Source organism: Capra hircus, unplaced genomic scaffold (genome assembly GCF_001704415.2).
Source record: "Capra hircus breed San Clemente unplaced genomic scaffold, ASM170441v1, whole genome shotgun sequence".
Classification (NCBI taxonomy): Eukaryota; Metazoa; Chordata; class Mammalia; order Artiodactyla; family Bovidae; genus Capra; species Capra hircus.
Window position 1 is genome coordinate 1,965 of NW_017189711.1, and position 18,713 is coordinate 20,677.

Sequence of the window (18,713 nt, forward strand, 5' to 3'; positions counted from 1 at the left end):
CCCAGGCTCCCGCCCCAGCCCTTCATAAGGGAGTCTCTCCCCACAGCTCACCTGGCCCCACCAAGATCTTTCCCCACCCAACCCAGAGTCCTGCCCACCCTTGTGGGTCTCTTGTCCTCCAACCAGCCTCCCAGCACAGGTCTGTCCCAAACAGAGACTCTAGTGAGTCCATTGAGAACCTTCTTGTCTCCTTTGCACCTGCTGATTCACAGAGTTTGCTGCTCTCCGTGGGTGGGAGCTGGGTGACTCCAAGGTAGAGCCTGGTACCAGACGGATGTGAGTCAGGGCTTACGAGATAAGCCTTCTTGTGGCAATGCAGTCACACAACTCATCAGGATCCCAGGGACCTGCAGTGATTGTCTTAGCCTGGGCTGGCATCACATGGAGGTGGCGGCAGAGCTGAGAGTTTGGCTAGAGCCAAGCTTTGGCTTCTCCCCTGTGTGCCTGTGTGTGTATATATGTGTGTGTGTTGGGGGGATGGGTTGTGGGGAAGCTCCTGTCTGGAGCTCTGTTGGCTGTGAACCCCAAACCAATGCTGGGCATGGTCTCCAGATGTTGGCCAGCACACCAGACACTTTGCAATCTGCTGACTCTGTGCTGGGACAGGAAGCAAATAATTCTGTGCCCATGGTCTCTAAGAGTGGAGTCTCCATTTCCACAGTCCTCCAGTGCTCAAGATCATAAAACCCTCTTGGTTTCTAAAACAGGAGTGAGGGAGGAGGGACGTGGGGCTGCTTCTTTGGGTGTAGCGGCTGCTTCTCTGCTGCAGCGGGGTGCCAAAACCTCCTGCTCCTTAGGCAAGAATGCTCCAGTTTGTGATGAACCCCTCCGTTTCAGAGTACCTGGCCAAAGGGTCCCAACTAGATCGCTTCTTTTCTGCTCCTGCCCTTCTCAGCGTGGTTCTTTCTCTATGCTGGTTGTAGAGGGGATGTTCTGCTGGTTGCAGGTCATTTTCTCAGAAAGAGAGCTGTTCTGTATGTGGTTGCATTTTTGGTGTGTTCATGGGAGAGTGGAGCTCAGGGTGTCCTTCTTCTTGGCCTTCTTGATTTTCCCTTTGTGTGATCAATGATCTTTCATGTCAGTATTGTAATTGTTTTGAGGAGCCCAGGAACCATGGGCACATTGCCATCCGATATGTGTGTGTGTCCTGACTGCTCTGTTGACCCGTCCATCTCTCTCCTGAGACTCCTGAGTCCCTGAGACACAGCAATATCGAAATTATGCCAATTAATAAACATTACCTCTACATGTCCCATTGACAGGAAGAATCACACATCTCTCACTTTAAATCCAAAGATAGAAATGGTTAAGCTTTTCAAGAAGGCACGTCAAAAGCCAAGGATGGGACAGAAACTAGGCCTCTTTGCCCCAAATAGTCAAGTTGTGAACTCAAATAAAGGAAATCAAAAGTGCTCCTCCACTGAAGTCACAAATGAGAAAAGAGCAAAACAGCCTTACTGCTGATATGGAGAATGTTTCAGTGGTCGGAATGAGAGACCACAAGAGCTACAACACTACCTTAGGCCAAAGCCTAATCCAGAGCAAGGCCCTAGCTGGCTTCAATTCTATGAAGGCTGAAAGAGGTAAGGAAGCTGCAGTTGAAAGCTGGTAGAGGTTGGTTCATAAAGTTTAAGGAAAGAAGCCATCTTCCTAACATAGAGTGCAGAGTGGAAGAGCAAGGGTTGATGCAGAAGCTGCAGTAATTTATCCAGAAGATCTAATAAAATAATCTATGTTGATAGCTATCCTAAATTAGAGCTTTCCAGTGTAGAGAAAAGAGTGTTCTACTGGAAGAAGATGCCCCCAAGGACTTGTATGTCTAGCAAGAAGTTAGTTCCTGGCTTCAAAGATTCAAAGGATAGGTTGACTCTATTGTTAGGGCCTAATGCAGCTGGTGACTTGAAGTTGAAGCTAAGCCTCACTTACCATTTGAAAATCCTAGTGCCCTTCAGAATTCTGCTAAATCTGCTCTGCCTGTGCTCTGCAAATGGAACAACAAAGTCTAGATGACAGCATATCTGTTTACAACACTGATTACCAAAAATATTAAATTCACTGTTTGAGTCCTACTACTCACAAAAAAGATTAAAGATATCACTGCTCATTAAGAAAGCATCCAAGGGCCCTGATGGAGAAGTACAATGAGATTCACGTTCTTATCACATCTGCTAACACAACATCCGTCTGTAGCCCACATATCAAGGAGTAGTCATGATGTTCCAGTCATGGCATTTAGGAAATAGTTTCTGTAAGGCTATAGCTGCCAGAAATAGTGATTCCTCTGATGGAGCTGGGCAAAGTCAGTTGAAAACTTTCTAGAGCGAATTCACAATTATAAGTTCCACCCAAAACATTTGTGATTCATGAGAAGAGGTTGAAATAACAACATTAACAGGAATTTAGAACTTGATTTTAACCTTCTTAGATGGGGTTCAAGAGTTCACTGGAAGAAGTAGCTACAATGCGGTGGAAATAGCAAGAGAGCTAGAATTAGAAGTGGAGCCTAATGTAAAGATTGGACTGATTGTTGCAGTCTAATGGAGAAGACTCTTGAGAGTCCCTTGGACTCCAGGAGATCCAACCAGTCCATTCTAAAGGAGATCAGTCCTGGGTATTCTTTGGAAGGAATGATGCTAAAGCTGAAACGCCAATACTTTTGTGAAGAGTTGACTCATTGGAAAAGACTCTGATGCTGGGAGGGATTGGGGGCAGGAGGAGAAGGGGACGACCCAGGATGAGATGGCTGGATGGCATCATCGACTGGATGGACACGAGTTTGAGTGAACTCTGGGAGTTGGTGATGGACAGGGAGGCCTGGCATGCTGCGATTCATGGGGTCACAAAGAGTCGGACACGACTGAGCGACTGAACTAAACTGAATTAAAAAATTGGAATAAACGAGAGTTGACTCTAATGGATGAGCAAAAAAAGTGGTTTCTTGATATACGATCTACTCCTGGTGAAGATTCTGTGAAGACTGTTGAAATGACAACAAAGGACTTAGAATATTAAGTTTAGAATAAATTTAGTTGCAAAGGCAGCAGGAGGGTTTTAGAAGATTAACCCCAATTTTGAAAGAAGTTCTACTGTGGGTAAAACGCTGTCAAAGAGCATTTATGCTAAGAGAAAGCTTCGGTGAAAGGAAGAGTCAAACAATGTGGCAAACTTCATTGTTGTCTTATTTTCAGAAGTTGCACTACCCACCGCAACTCTCAGCAACCACCACCCTGATCAGTCAGCAGCCACAAACCTTGAGACAAGACTCTCCACCTGCAAAAAGATGATGACTCCCTGGAGGCTCAGATGATGCTCAACATATTTTAATTTAGAAACAAAGTGTTCTGTATTAAGGTCTGTACATTATTTATTTAGACATAAAGTTACTGCACCCTTAACAGACTTCCGTGTCAACATAACACTATATTGCAGTGGAAATGAAAAAGTTTGTGTGATTCCCTTTATTGTGAAATTCACTTTATTGCCTTGGTCTGGAACCCAGCCTGCAATATCTCTGAGGTATGCCTGTATTTACATGGCTTTTAGACCATGTTTTCTAGCCTAGCTCTATTCAGTCAACGAAAACAAGACCAGGAGCTGACTGTGGCTCAGATCATGAACTCCTTATTACCAAATTCAGACTTAATTGAAGAAAGCAGGGAAAACCATGAGACCATTCAGGTATGACCTAAATCAAATCCCTTATGATTATACAGTGGAAGTGAGAAATAGATTTAAGGGCCTAGATCTGATAGATAGAGTGCCTGATGAACTATGGAATGAGGTTCATGACATTGTACAGGAGACAGTGATCAAGACCATCCGCATGGAAAAGACACGCAAAAAAGCAAAATGGCTGTCTGGGGAAGACTTACAAATAGCTGTGAAAAGAAGAGAAGAGAAAAGCCAAAGAGAAAGGGAAAGATACAAGCATCTGAATGCAGAGACCCAAAGAATAGCAAGAAGAGATAAGAAAGCCTTCTTCAGCGATCAATGCAAAGAAATGGAGGAAAACAATAGAATGGGAAAGACTAGAGATCTCTTCAAGAAAGTTAGAGATACCAAGGGAACATTTCATGCAAAGATGGACTCAAAAAAGGACAGAAATGGTATGGACCTAATGGAAGCAGAAGATATTAAGAAGAGATGGCAAGAATACACAGAAGAACTGTACAAAAAGGATCTTCATGACCCAGATAATCACGATGGTGTGATCACTCACCTAGAGCCAGACATCCTGGAATGTGAAGTCAAGTGGGCCTTGGAAAGCATCACTACGAACAAAGCTAGTGGAGGTGATGGAATTCCAGTTGAGCTCTTTCAAATCCTGCAAGATGATGCTGTGAAAGTGCTGCACTCAATATGCCAGCAAATTTGGAAAACTCAGCAGTGGCCACGGGACTGGAAAAGGTCAGTTTTCATTTCAATCCCAAAGAAAGGCAATGCCAAAGAATGCTCAAACTACCGCACAATTGCACTCATCTCACACGCTAGTAAAGTATTGCTCAAAATTCTCCAAGCCAGGCTTCAGCAATACTTGAACCATGAACTTCCAGATGTTAAAGCTGGTTTTAGAAAAGGCAGAGGAACCAGAGATCAAATTGCCAACATCCGCTGGATCATGGAAAAAGCAAGAGAGCTCCAGAAAAACATCCATTTCTGCTTTATTGACTATGCCAAAGCCTTTGACTGCGTGGATCACAAGAAACTGTGGAAAATTCTGAAAGAGATGGGAATACCAGACCACCTAACCCGCTTCTTGAAAAATCTGTATGCAGGTCATGAAGCAACAGTTAGAACTGGACATGGAACAACAGACTGGTTCCAAATAGGAAAAGGAGTCCGTCAAGGCTGTATATTGTCACCCTGCTTATTTAACTTCTATGCAGTGTACATCATGAGAAACGCTGGACTGGAAGAAACACAAGCTGGAATCAAGATTGCCAGGAGAAATATCAATAACTTCAGATATGCAGATGACACCATCCTTATGGCAGAAAGTGAAGAGGAACTAAAAAGCCTTTTGATGAAAGTGAAAGAGGAGAGTGAAAAAGTTGCCTTAAAGCTCAACATTCAGAAAACGAAGATCATGGCATCTGGTCCCATCACTCCATGGGAGATAGATGGAGAAACAGTGGCAACAATGTCAAACTTTATTTTTTTGGGCTCCAAAATCACTGCAGATGGTGACTGCAGCCATGAAATTAAAAGACGCTTACTCCTTGGAAGAAAGTGAAGTGAAAAGTCACTCAGTCGTGTACGACTCTTTTTGACCCGTGGACTGTAGCCCACCAAACTCCTCCGTCCATGGGATTCTCCAGGCAAGAATACTGGAGTGGGTTGCCACTTAGTTATGACCAACCTAGATAGCATATTGAAAAGCAGAGACATTACTTTGCCAACAAAGGTCCGTCTAGTCAAGACTATGGTTTTTCCAGTAGTCATGTATGGATGTGAGAGGTGGACCGTGAAGAAGGCTGAGCGCCGAAGAATTGATTCTTTTGAACTGTGGTGTTGGAGAAGACTCTTGAGAGTCCCTTGGACTGCAAGGAGATCCAACCAGTCCATTCTGAAGGAGATCAGCCCTGGGATTTCTTTGGAACGAATGATGCTAAAGCTGAAGCTCCAGTACTTTGGCCACCTCATGAGAAGAGCTGACTCATTGGAAAAGACTCTGATGCTGGGAGGGATTGGGGGCAGGAGGAGAAGGGGACGACAGAGGATGAGATGGCTGGATGGCATCACTGACACGATGGATGGGAGTCTGAATGAACTCCGGGAGTTGGTGATGGACAGGGAGGCCTGGTGGCTGCGATTCACAGGGTCAAAGAGTTGGACACGACTGAGCGACTGAACTGAACTGAACTGAACTTCTAGCCTAGAACTAACATTGGGATGGCTGCATAGTAGGGTGAATAAATGACCTAGTGTTGGGATATGGTGAAATATACATTTGAAAATCCAGAGAATTTAAGCATCACTCCACAACTGGACTCCATGTTTGTTTAGGAATTCTGTTTCCACAAGAAATAAAGCATTATCATTGGTTTTATTTAACCCCATAACGAGGGGGAAGGCTCAAATACTATGACGTTTCTCCTGGATTAGGAAACAGGCATGAAGTACTTAACTCTTTTTGCAATATTAATTTAAGGATCAGTAAAAGGGAGGAGCCTGGTAGGCTGCAGTCCATGGGGTTGCTAGGAGTCAGACACAACTGAGTGACTTCACTTTCACTTTTCACTTTCATGCGTTGGAGAAGGAAGGGCAACCCACTCCAGTGTTTTTTTTTTGTTTTTTTTTTTTTTACTTTATTTTACTTTACAATACTGTATTGGTTTTGCCATACATTGACATGAATCCACCACGGGTGTACATGAGTTCCCCATCCTGAACCCCCCTCCCATCTCCCTCCCCATATCATCTCTCTGGGTCATCCCAGTGCACCAGCCCTGGGATTCTGTATTGAACCTAGACTGGCGATTCGTTTCTTACATGATAGTACACGTTTCAATGCCATTCTCCCAAATCATCACACCCTCTCCCTCTCCCACAGAGTCCAAAAAGTCTGTTCTATACATCTGTGTCTCTTTGCTGTCTTGCATACAGGGTTATCATTAACATCTTTCTAAATTCCATATATATGTGTTAGTATACTGTATTGGTGTTTTTCTTTCTGGCTTACTTCACTCTCTATAATAGGCTCCAGTTTCATCCACCTCATTAGAACTGATTCAAATGTATTCTTTTTAATGGCTGAGTAATACTCCATTGTGTATATGTACCACACCTTTCTTATCCATTCGTCTGCTGATGGACATCTAGGTTGCTTCCATGTCCTGGCTATTATAAACAGTGCTGTGATGAACATTGGGGTACATGTGTCTCTTTCAATTCTGGTTTCCTCAGTATGTATGCCCAGCAGCGGGGTTGCTGGGTCATAAGGCAGTTCTATTTCCAGTTTTTAAGGAATCTCCACACTGTTCTCCATAGTGGCTGTACTAGTTTGCATTCCCACCAACAGTGTAAGAGGGTTCCCTTTTCTCCACACCCTCTCCAGCATTTATTGCTTGTAGACTTTTGGATTGCAGCCATTCGGCCTGGTGTGAAATGGTACCTCATTGTGGTCTTGATTTGCATTTCTCTGATAATGAGTGATGTTGAGCATCTTTTCATGTGTTTGTTAGCCATCTGTATGTCTTCTTTGGAGAAATGTCTATTTAGTTCTTTGGCCCATTTTTTGATTGGGTCATTTATTTTTCTGGAATTGAGCTACATAAGTTGCTTGTATATTTTTGAGATTAGTTTTTTGTCAGTTGGTTCATTTGCTATTATTTTCTCCCATTCCGAAGGCTGTCTTTTCACCTTGCTTATAGTTTCCTTTGTTGTGCAGAAGCTTTTAATTTTAATTAGATCCCATTTGTTTATTTTTTCTTTTATTTCCAGTATTCTGGGAGGTGGATCACAGTATCTGCTGTGATTTATGTCGGAGAGTGTTTTGCCTATGTTCTCCTCTAGGAGTTTTATAGTTTCTGGTCTTACATTTAGATCTTTAATCCATTTTGAGTTTATTGTTGTGTATGGTGTTAGAAAGTGTTCTAGTTCCAGTACTGAAAGTTTCAGTTCAGGGATTCCATCACTCAGCACCAAGAGAAATTAGGTTTGAAAAAATTAAAGATGTTGAGGAGGATGCTCATCAGATGCGACAAGAGACTCGAGATGGTGCAGCCACCGTGTCATTATAACTGGTAGACAGATTTGGGATTCCTAAGGTCTGCCCTCCTGGAACTAAAGTGAACACAGGAGAAGAAAAGCAGCCAAACAAAGACTGAATCCTGAGGCCGACAGAGCACCTGTCAGGGGCTTCCTGGGAGCACCGCCTCCTGCAAAAAAAAACAGGTGTTGGTCCAGGAGGCTGAGGAACTCCTGTCACTTTCCGGGGACTGCCCCTCCCTAACTGCCTCAGCCCCGCCCTCACTGAGGGGCTCCTATGTCCTCCACCCCCACCCCCACCCCAGGCCCAGCAGCTTCTTGTCACCTCCTCCTTCCTTCCTGCATCACAGAGTCACCCCAGGCCCTGACAGCCCCTGCTCAGGCTCAGGACTAGAGCCAGTGAGGAATCTGCTCCCTTTACTCAGGTCCAGATCCTCCCCAAATGGGGCCTAAAGGACCAGGGAGCAGGTCCCCGGAGGAGGGGCCTTGCTTCCTGACAGCCTTGGGGGGCTGCAGGCAAACCTCCTTCCTTTGTGCCCATCCAGCCTCTGAGCCAGCAGCACACACATCTCAGGACCAGAGTCCCTGCCCCCATCTCTTCCTGGTCCCCCCAGCTGGGCGCCTCCATCCCAGCTCAGGCCCACCATCCCCGGGCACCTCTGTTCAAGGCAGGGCTGCTCAGTGATGGGGCTCTGGGTCCCCAGAAGGCTGGTGACATGCACCACAGGCTGAACAACAACTGTTGCTGCTCCAGGAGCACAGGCCTGGCCTCACCCCTTCCCCCAGTCTCTGCTGTGGGGCTCCTGCCTTGCCTGCTTGACCCAAGCCACTTCCTGTGAGGAAGAGGCCTTTGGAGTTGGGTCTGTAAAGGCCTTCCCACCCCTTCCTCCTGGGATGAGAGCCTGGCCCCTCTCATCTTGGCCCCTGAGTGGGTCCCCTTCCCGCTGACACATCATGTGGAGTCCCCATGCTGTTCTCAGCCCCCGTGAGTCCTGCCCTCGCCCTGAGTGCCTGCTATTCTCACACCACCTACCCTGGGCCCTGCCAGCCAGCAGTCTGTGCAACTTCAACAGGCCCCCAGCCTTCCTGCACCCAGCCACCCCCCACTTCCCATTGTCATCTGACAGTGAGGAGCTATCAGAACTGAGGCTTGAGCTTGTCTGAGTTCTTGCTGTCAGGTTATATGAGGTCTTACTCACCTGGCTCATTTCTAGGATGAGGAGGTTTAGTGAAGGGCAGGGGTTGCATGGGATTCCCAAATCCAGGAGGAAGGTGTGGGAAGGCGTTTGCAGACCCTACTCCAAAGGCCTCTTTTCATATGAAGTGGCGGGGCAAGCAGGCAAGCAGGAGCCCCACAGTAGAGACTGTGGGAAGGGGATAGGCTAGGCCTGTGCTCCTGGAGCAGCAACAGTTGTGACTCAGCCTGTGGGATTCCACTCCCTGACCCCACACTAGGCCCTATGCCCCTGCCTTCCCTCTGAATTCTGCCCTCAGTACCTCTTCTTGTAAAGGATACAGGCTACGATGCCCGTTATGACAAAAATGGCAAGAACCCCAGGGGTGATCCTGGTGACGTGACTGATGGCTGGGGCCGTGGGCTGCACTGTAGGCGGGACCGTGGTCGGTGATGCTGCAAGGAGAGTAAGAGTGAAGCCCTTGTCCAGACCCCAAGCTTGGCAGATGCCTCCTCGCTCCCCTGACTCAGGTACCCCTATTATGCAGACAGTTTACACCCATCACATGGAGGCCCCTGAGATAGATCCTCAGGTGAGACAGGGGGAAGGGAGGAGCCCACTCCTCACAGGGCTCTGACAGCTAATGGGGGAGCAAGGTTTCCAACAAATGCACTCAATCCCGCTATGACATCAGAGATGGTGACATGTGGATGCAGTCCTCAGGAGCTACAGCAGAGGTGGTATTGACAGACTTCCAGAAGGACTGGTGACATTTGAAAGAAGATTCTGGAAAGAGGGTACAGTGAGAAATAAACCCCAGAAATCAAAAAGATGTCTACAGGTTTGGAATTAGCAAAAATCCATGTTGAGTTGACCAAAGGCCTGTGCTGTGAGGAGAGACGTCAGGAGGTGGGGGAGGAAGGATATGACAGAGCATCCCTGGGTCATTGCTCTCCCAGGAACAACTCACCTCCCGATGGATCCCTTCCTCAAACACACACACACACACACACACACACACACACACACACACACACACACACAGGAGTGGGTCCATGTCACCATGAGAGGACGATCACTTTCTCCTCCCTTCTCACTTACCCATGGTCTTCAACATTTCCTCCCAGTGCACCATGAAAGCCTGAAGCCAAGCCCGACAGTCTCCCATGGAGACCTTCTTCAGGAAGTCGGTCACAGCTTTGTCACTCTCCCACTTCTCCTTCATCCATCCGCCTCCAGGGTGATCCACTCTCCAGTGGCCATTCTCCGAATCAAAGTGGAGGCTCATTTGTCCATTCAAACCAAACTGCCAGGATCCACTGATGTGTCTGTCATCCTCACAGCAACATGTCATCCTGGCCTGCAGTGTGAGAGGGTCTGCTCCCACCATGGGAAAGAAAGAGCTCAGCCTCTGGGCTTGACAGGTTCTTTGCCCCACCTGGGTCCACTTCTCTTGGCCCAGCTAATGTGGCCCTGTGCTCTCCCCAAAGGCCACTCCTTCCACTGGTGCTGGGAGCCAGCATGCGGAATTCCACACATGGCAAAGGTCATGAGGAAAGGGGCCTGACAAAACGCAAAGGTGAGATCAGGCCTCGAGGAAAACCCCCTGGGCTTCCTCGAACATCTACCCCCAAAACCACAGTCTGCCTGCCTTACTGCATTATGCTCTCACCAACTCTTCTGACATTAACAGGGGCCTGTCCCCCCACCACCTTTCTCTGGAAAGAGTTAACTTAGAGCTCCAGCTAACAGTCTCCTGCATATGAAAGGACTGTTTTGGCTCAAACCCCTCTGATGGCTCTCTAACTTGCCTTACCCAGACTTTTATAACTACACATGTGATTGTTTACACCCTCCCAACTGTGAGAGGCACAGAAAGTCTAAAACATAGAGCCTTTCAAAGAGTTAAAAAGTTATTAGAGTAGCGCTGGTATAAGATTTCACTGTTGAGCCAATACTTGTTGCTAAGTTCCCATAACTCTTACCCACTGTGCATCTGGGAGTATATTTGTTAACATAGTTACAATGTTAAAAAAAAAATGTAGCCTTGAAACTAACCACATCAGACTTTTGAGCTAATTGGTTTTTTCTTTGTTGTAACTTACTGCACCTTTGTTCCATGAAAAATGTAACTTTGTTGATACTTTCTGAGGCTGACATAGATTAGACATATAAAGAAAAAACACTTCAAGGGAAAATAAGTTTTCTGGTTGAACAGCCTTTATCAAGAGGGTCTTAAAATGTTTCACAGGTCTCCAAGGCCAAAAGATAAATGTACACAACATCATTTGTGAAAAAGATATAAAAGTCCTTTTTAAAAATAAAGCTATGAGGTCTTGCTCACCAAAACAGCTTGGTCTCCCCGTGTCAATCATTCTCTCTCTCTCCCTCTCACTCTTTTTCAGGCTGATCCCTTAGAACATAGAGGCTCCCTGTGTTCACTTATCTGCCTGGGTTTCTAAGACCTAAACGGAAAGACGTTCTGCTTCTTCACTCCCTCAGGAGACCGGGAGGACACCTGTGGCCTCCGTGAACAGGGCAAACTTCTTGTCTTGAAGTTTTATTGGCTTTCTATGTAAACCAAGAAATATCAGCCTCTTTCTCTCCTCTATTTTCTTATCTACAACATTCTTTTCTTATCTGTCTCTAAATCAATCGCCAACTCCATCCCTGCTTCAAATTACCCTAAATCCGCTGGGACTAGACCCCAATAAGTGGCGCCGGAACAGGCTATAGGGAAGGACCAATATCCAATTATAGTTTTTACCTATAAACAGTGAATGTAGCTGAGCCCCTAATCCGGCCTTCCTGTACTTGGACTTTCTAACTCACCTCTGGCTATGTGTTTCCTCAGTGCAAAGTCGTGTAGTTGGTCCTTGATCCAGTCCCTGATGTCTCTGAGTGTTTCGACCTGTCTTTCCCAGGCCTTTATGGTTTTCACTTCTTCTCCTAGTAGACTTGTGAATATGATCTTAGCATGACCACAATCATAGGAGAGAAAAACCTCTCCGTCCACCTGGCCTTGAACCTCACACCACAGCTTTCCAGGTCTGGGCTGAAGGTCGACGGTGAAGTTATAGGAAAGAGAGTGAGCGTCTGTGAAGGCAAAGTGCAGTGAGGGTGAGGCTGGGAGAAGAAGACCCATAGGCCTCCTCCCCCAGTTCTGTGAGAGCAGAGTAGGGCTGCAGGGCTGGCTGACAGAGCAGGATGGCTCTGCCTGCCACCCCCAGCCCCCTCACCAGGTACAGCTGAGGAAGACGATGAAGCCTCAATCAGGCAAGAAACACCACAACCCTGCATGTGCCCCATTTCCACTCTGCTCACAAGCTCCCCACATGGCACTAACAGACACATATGTTTCCCAGGGATGGGCCAGGCTGGTTCAGAAGGAAAGGCCTAAACCCAGAGGACTGTCAGCTTCTCTCTGAGTGTTCTGTGGGAGATGCAGAGGGTGAGGGGGCTGTTCCTGAGGAAGCAGATCACAGCCAGTGGGGTTGGGGGTGGGGAGGATGAGCACAGAATCCAAAATGGGGAAGGGAGAGTTTATAATTATGGGTCACTGGGTTTAGCAAGGCTGGGGAGACATGGTGATCTTCAACTAGAATGGGTCTTGGAAGACTGGAGAAAGGCCTGGCCTACACAGCATGAAAGAGAAAGTCCAGAAATTCCGAGGCAGGTGGTAGAGGAGGGAATCCAAGGCTCAGAGAAGTGAATCTGCCAGGGCAGACACTGTATGAAAGGGCAGGAGAGTGTGCAGCCCACCAGCTCTATGGGAAAGCCTGATAGACTCCATGGAGCCTGAGAGGAAAGCGTGGATAAGAAGCATCTCCGATAGCTCAAGGATGACTTTTGCAGAAGGTCAAGGATGGTGGGAGGAGACTATGTCCCTGTGAGCTTCTATCAGGAACAGGGATGGAAGCTGTGGAAAAATCAGATTCCAGGTGGGGGTGCTCTAGGGCAGCAGAAAAGTAGGTGCAGGGGTCAAAGTGATTAGAGAGTCTCAATGCCAGCCAGGGCCTGACTGCAGAGAATTTGATGCTGGCTCATAGCACAGGGTGATCCTAAAGGCAAACATATGGGCAGGAACCTAGATACAAACTAAATGGACCACTGAAATAAAGAGAGACAGAACACAAGGCTGGATGATCAGGAAGTCAAAGGCAGCCATCCCTACCAAACATCTGATCCAGGCCCATTTTCCAGATCTGAGTCACTTCTCAGATCTCAGCCACCAAAGTTAGAAGCCACATTCTAAAGAGGAGGGCCCTTTCATCACCACATTGAATGCAAAAGTCCTTCCATTCTTTCCCAAAGAGCCACATGGTTATTTACTGGGGTAAGTGAACCTGCAGAAGCAGAAACTACTCTCACATTCACATTGCACTAGTGTGTTTCTAATATCAGGCACAGGAACCATAGCATCATCATGGTCCCCAAGTGTTCAAGTGATGCTCAGAGTACCAGGCCATCAATGGACAGCAGTCGCAGGTTCTGCTTGCAGTGGTTATCACTGGGTCCACAGACCACACAGCAGTCACTTCACATGCCCTGGACTTGTGACAGGCATGGAGACCTGAGTAGCTAGTAAATTATTGTGGGGTGAAAGCTACCGTATTAGTGAATTCCAGATTCAAACTTCAGACCCTAACTCCCCATGCTCCAATCGTCCGTGTACACAGTTCTCTCGAGGGCTGCGGGGGTGTGGTCCCTATCCTATCTCCATTTAATGCCACTGTGGCCTTAGGTTTTCTGTAATGGTACAGAAGAAATATTTGAGGCTTCGCAGACCCTAGGTCTCTGCTATAACCTGCTGTCCCAGCACAAAAGCAGTCACAATTGGTGAACGATGAGCATGGCTGGATCTGCTTCTTGGGCAGATGACCCAGCAGAACCGGTGACATCAGAGCTATCTGTCGTCAGAAAGGTGCTACGTGCCATTTTCTACTTGAAGGCTCACAACACAGACCCATAGTGTCCTGAAGCTAGGCCACACCACTCATAGCAGGGAAAGTCACACCATCTAAACGTGGCTCCTGGTGTGGGCCTGGGGCCTGGCAGAGATGAGGCCTCTGGTCATGGACTGGGGTTGCCCATCGTGCTGTGGTCTCATCAACCCCTAGTCATTAGTTCAGCTAGGCCAGCCATCATAGGATAGAAGTGGTTATGTGTTTTGGCATAAGCAGGGCCACAGGGAACAAACAAGACCCACCAGCAGCTGGCCTAGATGTGACGCTAGAGTTGTTATAAGGCCACTATCCTCTGCTCACACCTGTGGATTCCTGTATGGCACTTTGGACCAAGATAGCTATTCTGTAATAAAGGAGCGGGGGCATTAGCCCATAGCTGCTGGACCGTTTTTATTTTCCTAAGAACAAGTACTGCATGCTGAAGATAAATCATTCCCAAAACTAGTGAAAGAAAGCAAAACTTTAAAGGTGAGTCCACTACACCTTATAGAAGTTAAGAAAATAAAAAGCAGTTGGTAGTAAGATTGTTAGTTCAAATATGTGTGATTAAACAATTTTAAAAACTATTTTGTAAGAATATACCTATACCTCAGAGGCAACTAAGTGTAAAAAAATTACACAAACATTTTCAGTTCAAGCTAATAAAAGTGATATTGAGAAAGTATTCCACATCATTAAGTCTGTCTTCAAAAGTTGAGATGCTAAAGCATTTCTAAGGCATGGTGTTCTAGAAGACAAATGTGCTTCTGTGGTGCTGGGTGATGTATGTGACTAGCTGGATCCAAATGGGCCTCTACAGGCACCTTCCTCCTGACGCTGGGGGACTGTGAGAGGAGAGTCAGACACAGGCCCCCTGGGCTTCATGGAGCTCTGTGAGACACTGGGCCAGCTTCTAGAACTCCACCTCTCCTCTGGATCAAAGGCCCAGCACAAGCCATCACAGCAAATAGTTCATCAGGACAGTTGATAGTCTGGGCTAGTTGGTAACCCTCTTTCAGTTATGCAGCCACATCAAACGGGTAGATGTCCACTTAGGGCGTTTGGCCAGAGTCATAAATACGTGGGCTCTTTTAGTAGCAGCATGCTGACTTCTTAGTTGTGGCATGCAGGATCCAGTTCCCCCACCAGAGATCAAACCCAGGCCCCTGCATTGGAAGTGTGGAGTCTGAGTCACTGGATCACCAAGGAAGGCTGGAGAACTCATTTTTAAACAGACTTTCAAAAGCCATCCATCGATCCCATGTTTTTGTTGTTCCCCAGACAGTGGGAGTCCATGGGGAACAAGACTTGGAGAGGGATTGGCTTTGCTCTTAACTTGAAGTTGTCATCAATGATAGAGCTCCTTGCTGCCAGGTCTTTGTGGATGACTTTTTTTGACCAGGTAGCTCATTCCACAGGCAATCTGAGCAGCTATGTGAACTAGGTTTTGTTGAGAAGTTTCCTGCTGACTATTGGCCTCTACATATTTGCACTGTCATAAAAACAGTTTAAGATACCCCCAGTTCATGTAAGGCAATCCACCGTGGGCTTTTCCCCTTCTTCTGTTCACACATGGGTAATAGGAAGATTTCTGTGATGAAGATCTCGTAACTCACAACTTTCAGGGAGCATCGTTGTCACCTGAATTTCAGAAGCTCGATCTCTAACTGTTTTTACAAATGCTTGTTGCTCTTTATCTGGATCTTTTTCATCTACATAAACCCCATGGAAAGTACATCAAAAGGTACCTTCTTAGAGTACTTCTTTTGAGTTCCTCTCCCTGGATAGATATTTTGATATCATTCACCTTAGCTCTGGCCTCCAAAAGAGCGACACTTCTCAAGTCCTACTCCTCTACCCACAAGGTGGGATAACTGGAGATGGGAGTTGTACTGTTGGGTGTGTTGCCTCCCACATACTGAGACGTGGGAACAACTGGGACTGAGACAGCCCTTGGGAACTACTGCTGGCGCTGATGCTCTCTTCCAGTTCAATCCTTTTCATACGATGAAGATGCAAATACTAGTACTGCAAGAAATATAACTGGACAGCAAATCCCTAGACTGATATAAAACACACGTGTAGACACGGCTGGAGCTGCATGTATAGGATCATAAATGGGTTCCTCTGCTGGTTGTTCTGTCCAATACTGAAGTTTTCCTTCCTCAATTTCTGGATGGCAACTTTTCCTTCGTTTCAACTCTAAGATGTGAAGCTTTTTGAAGTTACTGTTAAGCTGAGCTGCATTTAGTATCATAACTTCAGAATCTACTTTGCCAGGACAGGACAGCTCGAGCCCAAACACTGATACAGTGCGTGGGAGTTCCGGGGCGGGGGGCGGCCTGGGCCGCAGGCAGCCTAGCGGACCCAAGCTCTACCAGCAGCGGCCAGCCGGATCCCCATTCCAGGGAGACAGCCCTGTACATCCATCCTGCTGTGAGTGTCCGCCGCCACCGCCGAGGAGAAGCCAGGCCACCTGCTGCCACCCACCCAGCCCGAGCCCTTGATAGACAAATAGGACAAATAGCTCCTACCCCAGCCACACTGCCAGTGTTAACTGATCCGTGATAAAGAGCGCAGGTCTTTCAAGGGCTCAGAGCAAGTAGGAAAAAGACCTAATTCACATCAGCAGTAGTAAGAAGGGACCAGAGAGCAGTAGGGAAGGGACCTGTGGCCCTCTAGGGCCTAGAGCAGTAGGCAGGGGCCCACATGCCTTCAGCATTAGTAAGAAGGGACCAGAGGCAGTAGGGAAGGGACCTTGTGGTCCTTCAAGGGCAGAGAGCAGTAGGGAAGGGACCTACTTCAGTTCATCAGTACTAGGAAGGGACCTGAAGGGGCTCTGTGCGCAGATCATCAATTCAGTTCAGTCGCTCAGTCGTGTCCAACTCTTTGCGACCCCATGAACCGCAGCACACCAGGCCTCCCTGTCCATCACCAACTCCCAGAGTCCACCCAAACCATGTCCAATGTATCGGTGATGCCATCCAACCATCTCATCCTCTGTCGTCCCCTTTGCCTCCTGCCCTCAATCTTTCTCAGCATCAGGGTCTTCTCAAATGATTCAGCTCTTCATATCAGGTGGCCAAAATATTGGAGTTTCAGCTTCAACATCAGTCCTTCAAATGAACACCCAGGACTGATCTTTAGGATGGACTGGTTGGATCTCCTTGCAGTCCAAGGGACTCTCAAGAGTCTTCTCCAACACCACAGTTCAAAAGTATCAATTCTTCGGCACTCAGCTTTTTTTATAGTCCAACTCTCACATCCATACATGACCACTGGAAAAACCATAGCCTTGACTAGACGGACCTTTGTTGACAAAGTAATGTCTTTGCTTTTGAATATGTTGTCTCAGTTGATCATAACTTTTCTTCCACGGAGTAAGCATCTTTTAATTTCATGGCCGCAATCACCATCTGCAGTGAGTTTGGAGCCTCCCCACAAAATAAAGTCAGCCACTGTTTCCCCATCTATTTCACATGAAGTGATGGGACCAGATGCCATTATCTTCTCTTTCTGAATGTTGAGCTTTAAGCCAGCTTTTTCACTCTCCTCTTTCACTTTCATCAAGAGGCCCTTTAATTCTTCTTCCCTTTCTGCCATAAGGGTGGTGTCATCTGCATATCTGAGATTATTGATATTTCCCCCAGCAATCTTGATTCCAGCTTGTGCTTCTTCCAGCCCAGTGTTTCTCATGATGTACTCCGCATGTAAGTTAAATAAGCAGGGTGACAATTTACAGCCTTGACAGACTCCTTTTCCTATTTGGAACCAGTCTATTGTTCCAAGTCCAGTTCTAGCTGTTGTTTACTGACCTGCATATAGGTTTCTCAAGAGGCAGGTCAAGTGCTCTGGTATTCCCATCTCTTTCAGAATTTTCCACAGTTTCTTGAGATCCACACAGTCAAAGGCTTTGGCATAGTCAAGAAAGCAGATAGATGTTTTTCTGGAACTCTCCTGCTTTTTCGATGATGCAGCGGATGTTGGCAATTTGATCTCTGGTTCCTCTGCCTTTTCTAAAACCAGTTTGAACATCTGGAAGTTCATGGTTCACGTATTGCTGAAGCCTGGCGCGGGAGCGCGGCGGCTGCGACAGGGGACAGGAGCAAGGCGGCTGCGACGGCGCAGAAGGGCTTGTGGTTTTTAGGGTGGCTCCAAGACTCCCACTTTCCGGGGCCGGGCTGAACCCTGGGGCGGTCGGGGGGGGGGGCTCAACAGCATTTCCTGTAGCGTTCTGGCCCCCTCTTCTAGCGTCACCTCCCAAACTCCCCGCAATATTGCTTCACCAAAGCACCCCTGTTCTGGCCCGGAGAACCCGCAAGTAGCCCGGGTGAGCCACCGAGGAGTAAAGGACCCAGGGGAGGGAAAAGAGGAGAGGGCGGCTGCGCCACCCCGCAAGAAGTTTCGCGAACCCCCGCGCACCCAACTTCCTCGGGCCGGCCGCCCTCCGGGCCCATCCCCCGCCCCCCGCGCGCAGGTTCATCCCGGAACTCACCGCCGGGAGTCCCGCTGAACCAGACAATGAGAAGCAAGTCCAGGAAGCCAAGAAGGGTCTCGGGGCCACCCATCTCTCACTTTGCCTCCTGGATCTCGATTTTGCAGGCGTGGAGGATGCCAGGTCAGAGGAGCCGATCCTTTCTGGGGAGGCAGACACTCCGCTTCCTTTCTGGGGAGGCAGACACTCCGCTTCTGGCGCTGCCGGCGCTGCTCGGCGCGCACGCCCCGCCCCGGGCAAGGCCCCTGTGGTCATTAACCTGCGGCTTCCCCACACTGCTAACTTGAAGCCAGGGTGTTGCCACTTCCTCCTCTTCCCACTTGTTGGAGGCGTTTCGTGGGTTGATAGCCAGAATCTTCCTAGTTAGATCATTTTTGTCATTTTGGT

The 18,713-nt window shown here is 47.6% G+C and overlaps 1 protein-coding gene across 1 annotated transcript; it reads right to left on the reverse strand.

Moving 5' to 3' along the window:
* Positions 1 to 7,530: 7,530 nt before the first annotated feature.
* LOC102170874 (NKG2D ligand 3) lies at positions 7,531 to 18,505 on the reverse strand. The gene is made up of 5 exons (XM_018044692.1): positions 18,327 to 18,505; positions 11,718 to 11,981; positions 9,987 to 10,262; positions 9,208 to 9,340; positions 7,531 to 7,880 (listed from the first exon to the last, which is right to left on the reverse strand). The coding sequence occupies exons 1-5, from the start codon at positions 18,397 to 18,399 to the stop codon at positions 7,694 to 7,696; spliced, it is 933 nt and encodes a 310-aa protein (XP_017900181.1). The 5' UTR covers positions 18,400 to 18,505; the 3' UTR covers positions 7,531 to 7,693.
* Between the last annotated feature and the right edge of the window lie 208 nt (positions 18,506 to 18,713).